Source organism: Amphiura filiformis, chromosome 6, assembly GCF_039555335.1.
Source record: "Amphiura filiformis chromosome 6, Afil_fr2py, whole genome shotgun sequence".
NCBI classification, from domain to species: domain Eukaryota; kingdom Metazoa; phylum Echinodermata; class Ophiuroidea; order Amphilepidida; family Amphiuridae; genus Amphiura; species Amphiura filiformis.
This window is the reverse complement of record NC_092633.1, coordinates 4,253,858-4,260,580: the sequence shown is the minus strand read 5'-3', so window position 1 is coordinate 4,260,580 and position 6,723 is coordinate 4,253,858. Positions and strand designations below refer to the sequence as shown.

General features: G+C 41.8%; 1 protein-coding gene across 1 annotated transcript; it reads left to right on the top strand.

Annotated features, from left to right (window-relative positions):
* The first annotated feature begins 1,063 nt into the window (after positions 1 to 1,063).
* On the top strand, positions 1,064 to 6,021 carry LOC140154187 (uncharacterized). The gene is made up of 3 exons (XM_072176796.1): positions 1,064 to 1,494; positions 1,778 to 2,136; positions 4,991 to 6,021. The coding sequence occupies exons 1-3, from the start codon at positions 1,451 to 1,453 to the stop codon at positions 5,980 to 5,982; spliced, it is 1,395 nt and encodes a 464-aa protein (XP_072032897.1). The 5' UTR covers positions 1,064 to 1,450; the 3' UTR covers positions 5,983 to 6,021.
* The last annotated feature ends 702 nt before the right edge of the window (positions 6,022 to 6,723 follow it).

Here is a 6,723-nt window from a genome sequence, read left to right as displayed (position 1 = left end):
ATCAGAGAAGCTGTTTCCCTCATTGTTTTCAAGAAACTTTTAAAAACACATCTTTTTATGTAAATATAATTTGTAATTATTTCCTTATGTATTGTAAAGGCGCTTTGACCTTTAATTAGATAATATGCGCGGTATAAATTGTATATGTATGTATATGTATGTATGTACCAACAATTCATTACTATCCGACCTCTTAAACATCATTTAATCACTTTGGGTCACATTTGATAGACGTGTTGTCAACTTACAGCAGACTACCACGAATGCTGAGTTTTATGCTTCAATTCCATATTGGTCAAGGCACTCAAGTTCAACTTTTGTCTGTTTCTCCTGGCGAAATAAATGATTTTATTCCTCGTTTTGGGTCTAATCTCATCGGATATCTGATTTGCAGTGGTACACGTGAGAGGGATATGAATGATTGATGAAGCAGCAATCTTAAAACCGATCCATATAATGGTTAATTCTAGTCAAAGCGTGACAAAGTTCTCTCTGGGGAATCAAGGGGATTTGAGAAGATCATATCTAGTGAATCATCAGGTGGAAGTGCAATCGGATTGAAAAATAACTTTTCTTGCTAGACCAAATAATGTGTTAAATGTGCATATGCATGTTACCTACGAAAAATTCCTTTTCACCTGTTGTACACCATATAGACTAGAAATGGGTGAAGACTTTGAAAGCGAAATAAAATTTTATTACATATATATATATCTTCAAAGAATTTTTTGGTTATTACAAATTTTAAGAAAGAACCAGGTGTATATGTAAGATTGTGTCAATTATTTAAGCGCTTTCCAAAGTGGCTGTCATTTAATATTACTGCATTAGTTCGATAGGTTAGAATAAATGCTTTATAGAAAAAGTAAGATATATCGTTGAAGGATGAGGAACTCGGATAGATTCGTTGGGTAACAGCGTTTGAAAATTAGCAAATTCCTATTAATTAAAAAAAGTGCAATTTATTTTCGTTATCGAACGAATGTACGCTCATTGAGCCCAGGCATTGAGCCATTACGTAACATCATTGTTACGTGGCTCGCTTCGCTCGCCTCGCCGTGTCTCTCGTTCATTCTCGGTTGAGCATTGCAGCACTCAATACCTACCAGCAGGCTCCCATTCATAATTTCAAATATGAACGACTGCGGCGACAACGCCGGTATTTTACAAACACTACAAGCCATCCAACGCAGGCTAGACACAACCTGCGAAAAGCAGAGGCTGCCAAAAGCAGTATTCAAAGGGACTGGTAACAAGGAGCAATACGAGCACGGTGAGAAAATTGGAGCCCTAATAGATTCCGCGCTGAACGCTCTGACCGAAGAAAATACCGCGTCAGCTATTTTCTCTCTCACGGAGGCCCAAGACGAGATAAGAAAACGCCAGAAACTGATCCAGATCGCAGACCGATCCCCCCAAGGCTGGCAAACCGTGAAAGAATACGTGAAGGATGATTTATGTGACGGGCCAGAGGACGAAAAGCGGCTTAAAAAGGTACTATGTTCAGTTTTATCGAGTAACCCTGATTTTCATCATTTAGTATCTATGTTTTCATACAGGTATTATTATCAATTAACGGAGTCACTGCACCCACATGCAGTTAGGAAGAGATCAATAATGCCCAATTTCCGTTGCATAACTCGTACAATGGCCAAGGCCGTCAGATATATCTTTAACCTTTTCCTAACACTTCATCACCGTGTTATAGAATCAATTATAAGTTTATAAAGTCTAGTATTAAGGATTGTTCTTATGTTTATCCAATATTTATTTTCAGGCTGAAAAAGCAGCAGCTACTAGGAAAGCTGAATCAGCCAAGCTTAAATCAAGGATTTCGTCTCGGCCACGCCCTTATGCCGTTCCGACTGTGCCTTATCAGCGTGGTAATTTTCGCCGCTTTGGGTACGCCGCGCCAAGCTCAGCACCATACAGCAGTGCATCTTTCAGAGTCGACAACCGCATTTGCTTTCAATGTGGAATCACAGGACACGTACGCATCAACTGCCCCGCCCTCCGAAACATCCGACAGCAGCGTCAGCAACCGCCAATACCAGGACTCGGAGTCGCCCAGCCAGGAACCAGCCGTTAGAAATTGGGAGTTCGGCGATGCCGAGATTTTGCCATCTGGAGTAAAAGGTAAATTGAAACCTTGTTTATCATTTTGGAAATTAGAGCTGAAAGCCAGCGAGTTTGTTTTGGACGTGATAGAATTTGGATATAAAATCCCGTTTGTGGTTCAACCACCTCCTTTCTATGCTAAAAACAATAGATCAAGTTTGGTCCACCCCGATTTCGTGGAGTCCGCCATTGCGGATTTATTATTAAAGAATTGCGTAATTGAGGTCCCGACTCGGCCATATTGCTGTAATCCGCTAACTGTCGCGGAAGGGAAAAAATTGCGATTGGTCTTGGACCTACGTCATCCAAACAAGTATGTCAAGCAGTTCAAATTCAAGTACGAGGACTTGCCTTACATTGCGCAGGTTTTGAATAAGGGTCAATTTTATTTTTCATTCGACCTAGAGTCGGGCTATCATCACGTCGATATTTGCCCTCCTCACCAGAAATATCTGGGATTTTCATGGACCCACACAGACTCTATCACTAGGTATTATGAGTTCACCGTTCTCCCATTCGGGGTCAATAGTGCGTGCTATTTGTTTACAAAATTGACCAGGCCCTTAGTTTACTATTGGCGAGCACGTGGCATTCTTGCTTTTATGTACATAGACGACGGCCTCATCGCTTCGTCGAGTTTTGACAAGGCTATTTCTAATCTAGCCATTGTGCGAGATACTATCGCACGCAGTGGCCTTGTTCCCAGTAGGACTAAATGTGTATGGGATCCTTCCCAGATCATTCAATACCTGGGCCTTATAATCGATTCTACTTCTGAACGTTTTTCGTTCCTGAAAAGAAAATAACAAAGTTGTTGAACCAAATAGAGACCCTGAATTCCTTTTCAAACTCTGCTTCGCGCGTCCCAGTCCGTGCATTAGCTTCATGCGCGGGTCAGATAATAGCTATGACCTTGGCTCTCGGTCCAGTAACCAGCCTCATGACACGCTCAATGTATCGCACCATTGAATCACGGCTTTCATGGTCGGATTGTCTTTTGTTACCCGATTCGGTTATCAATGAGCTGCGCTTTTGGTACGTTAACATTTCATCCCTCAATGGCTTTCCCATTCGTATGAGATTAGCGCCTACCATGCAGGTTTTCTCTGATGCTAGCAAGACCGGTTATGGTGGCTTTGTGCAGGGGGACCCGCATTTGCGTTTTCACGGTACTTGGTCCTCCTCGGAGAGGCTAGCCAGTTCCACGTGGCGCGAATTGGCTACAGTGCTTAGGATCCTCAGATCAGATTTTCATACAGCATTTGCGCATCAAAAGATCAAATGGTTTTCAGATAATAGTAATGTTCCGCGGATAATCAGATACGGCAGTGTTAAACCAGATTTGCACAAATTGGCGCTTGATATTTTTCAATTATGCCGAGAAAATGATATCATACTCTTTCCGGAGTGGTTGCCAAGAAGCGAGAACAAAATAGCAGATAAGATCAGCAAATTTCAAGCCTTTGATGACTGGTCCATAGACGGGTACACGTTTTCTATCATTGAGAGCCTATGGGGTCCTCATACAGTGGACATATTTGCATCTCCCCATAATAAGAAGATTGAAGTCTTCAATGCTAGGTTTTGGTGCAAAGGCGTGTCGGGGGTAGACGCATTTTGCCAGGATTGGCGTCATGAGAATAATTATTTTTGCCCGCCAACATCCTTGATTACCCAGGTAATTAAGCGCATGGAATCATGTAAAGCGACCGGAAAGCTGATAATTCCAAAATGGCCGTCTGCTTATTTTTGGCCATTCGTTTGCCCCGATGGTTTCCATCTCGAGGAGCACATCCACGACTGGAGATTGCTGAAAGTGCGCTTTTCGCCACCTTCTTTAGGAAAGGCGACAGTTTTCTGTGAAAATACAAATTTTCTGTCCCTAGCTTTGAGATTCGATTTCAATCGCCCCGCCAGGAACCAAAAACGGGGGTTTTGCTGTTCAGAAATGGGATACTGTTCATTCTGCGTGTAGTACGATCAAAACTTGTGCGCCGTTAATCATTCCACGCAAGTGCGGGCCATGGTCCAGTGAATTTAATGCGGATATCCGCGTACGACAGATTATTTGTTATGAAAAAAAAAAAAATGGATATGTACTTGACGTACACATAAATGTATTATGCCCATTTGCGGCGCATGTTTGAAGGTTTTTAATACCTAGTAGTACAATGACTTGTACTATGCCCATTTGTGGCAAAAGTTTCAAGGTTTTAATACCCAGCAGTACAGTGTGCTGTTTATTTGTATACCATGTTACTGATGACCGTTTGTATGACTATTTTTGTTCGTTCCAATGATTAAATGCATCGCCTACTATTTAGTTACGTAATAACGATATTAGACAACTTTCAGCGCATATCACACCACCTTTTCCGTGGCTTCTTTCTTTGGCGTTTCTCAAGCGAGCGAGTGCAGCGTGCTCGACCGCCTGCAACATGTTCACCATTTCTGTTTCCTAAACTTTTATTATTTTGTGTATGTTTTTATATCCAAGAGGTAGATATAGAAAATAAATAAATTTTCTGACGGAGGTACGGAGGAAGAAAGTGCAATTTATTTTCGTTATCGAACGAATGTACGCTCATTGAGCCCAGGCATTGAGCCATTACGTAACATCATTGTTACGTGGCTCGCTTCGCTCGCCTCGCCGTGTCTCTCGTTCATTCTCGGTTGAGCATTGCAGCACTCAATACCCGCCCACCCATGCCCGTTTTTTGTGATTTTATGAAGACGATGTTTAAGTGATTATTATCAATATGATTTTCGGCTTTTCCGAAGTTTTTACAACTTTTTGGCGTTTTCGCCTTATATAGTAAGGTTTTGTTTACATGGACACAGTTGCTGTTTTGTTTGCTATTTGTTTTTGCAGATGAATGGAATCGTTTAATCGCGTCTCTGCGAGACCCAGACTTGACCAAACTCGCCACATCGAACTTACCATCTCTGCTTATGGGGTCAAAGGCAGCATCCACTACAAAGCAATACTTGGCGGCATGGAAGAAATGGAGGAATTGGGCGTCATCAATGACTGGGGTGCGCATTTTCCCGGTCAATCCCTTTCATTTTTCTCTCTACATATCCCACCTGGCGCAACTGGGCGCCAAGTCGGCGGCAGACTTCGCAATGGCGGCGGTTAAATTCGTCCACAGTCTGGCAGGGTTGTCTTCTCCAACGGACAATTCCATGGTTGTTTTGGCGCTTCAAGGGTTTAAGAGGGTCACCGCGGCCCCCATATTAAGAAAACAACCTATTTCAGCAGACATATTGGCAAACATTTTCGTCGCTCACGGGCACCCGACGGCTTCCTTGGCCGAATTACGCACTCTTTTTGTCATATTTATCTCATACGCAGGTTTTTTGCGATTTGACGACGTCAGAGACATTTCAAGATCAGATTGCGCAATAACAAAGGACAGTCTTACTATTCACCTCAAGAAGGCAAAAAATGATCAGTATAGGCAGGGCACGGAAGTCGCCATTGCCCGCACTTTCAAAGCAACCTGTCCAGTTGCAGTAGCTGAGCGTTATTTCGCCGTGTTAGGCGACCCAATTGATTGCAATTTACCACTAATTCGGCGTCTCACAAACTCCAAGCGTGGCCTTATTCCGACCTCACTACCATTAAGCTACACCCGCACACGCGAAACGGTACTTGATTTCATTAAGCCTTTCGTTCCCGACATCACTTCATACGGGCTTCACAGCCTTAGGTCGGGAGGTGCATCTGCGGCTTTCAACGCTCACGTGCCGCCCCTGCTTATTTCTAGACATGGCAGATGGAGGTCGGAAAAAGCACGCAATGTTTATCTTCAGCCAGACTCTTCTTCCAAATTACTGCCTTCTATGTCCCTTGGTATTTGAATAAATTCTTTCAGCTGAGCATTAAATCCTCAAACTGGACCATGGAAATATGTTTAGTATTTAAAAGAATATCAAATCCTTGTAACTTGTAACGCGACAGTGTTCGCCTTAAATTTGAGATAATATGATAATAATAATATACATTAATGTTTGATATATAAATGAGAGAAAACAGCAAGACGCATTCAGTAATAAATCAAGCGAGCGAGTGCAGCGTGCTCGACCGCCTGCAAGCGAGCGAGTGCAGCGTGCTCGACCGCCTGCAACATGTTCACCATTTCTGTTTCCTAAACTTTTATTATTTTGTGTATGTTTTTATATCCAAGAGGTAGATATAGAAAATAAATAAATTTTCTGACGGAGGTACGGAGGAAGAAATTACATTTACGTACATGAACACTTTTTGAAGGTATGTATTGGTAAACGGCAAATTAGAAAATATTACATAAGGATACATATCATCCTGTGGTCATTCCTCTTTGTCTTTTAAGGACTCTCGTTTCTCTAACCAATTATTGCATTCTCCTAAAATTGGTAATTTAAAATAATCAACCAAAACCTCCTGATACAGCTTCAGTATAATTACAAAAGGACGCTATTAAACAGGATTGTTTGTAAACCTATTTCGCATGTTTTCAAAATGTTAAGAAGAATAAGAAACATCTAATTTACGAGTAAATCAAAAGAAATAAAATATCAACTGTATTTAATTGCAATTTGTAAAGCAGAACACAAAAAGAT

Bases quoted from the DNA above. Each gene is read 5' to 3' on its own strand.
- LOC140154187 (XM_072176796.1), top strand. From the start codon at position 1,451: ATGATTTATGTGACGGGCCAGAGGACGAAAAGCGGCTTAAAAAG. The intron at 1,495-1,777 runs GTACTATGTTCA...ATTTATTTTCAG, and splicing joins ACGAAAAGCGGCTTAAAAAG to GCTGAAAAAGCAGCAGCTAC. The intron at 2,137-4,990 runs GTAAATTGAAAC...TTGTTTTTGCAG, and splicing joins TTTGCCATCTGGAGTAAAAG to ATGAATGGAATCGTTTAATC.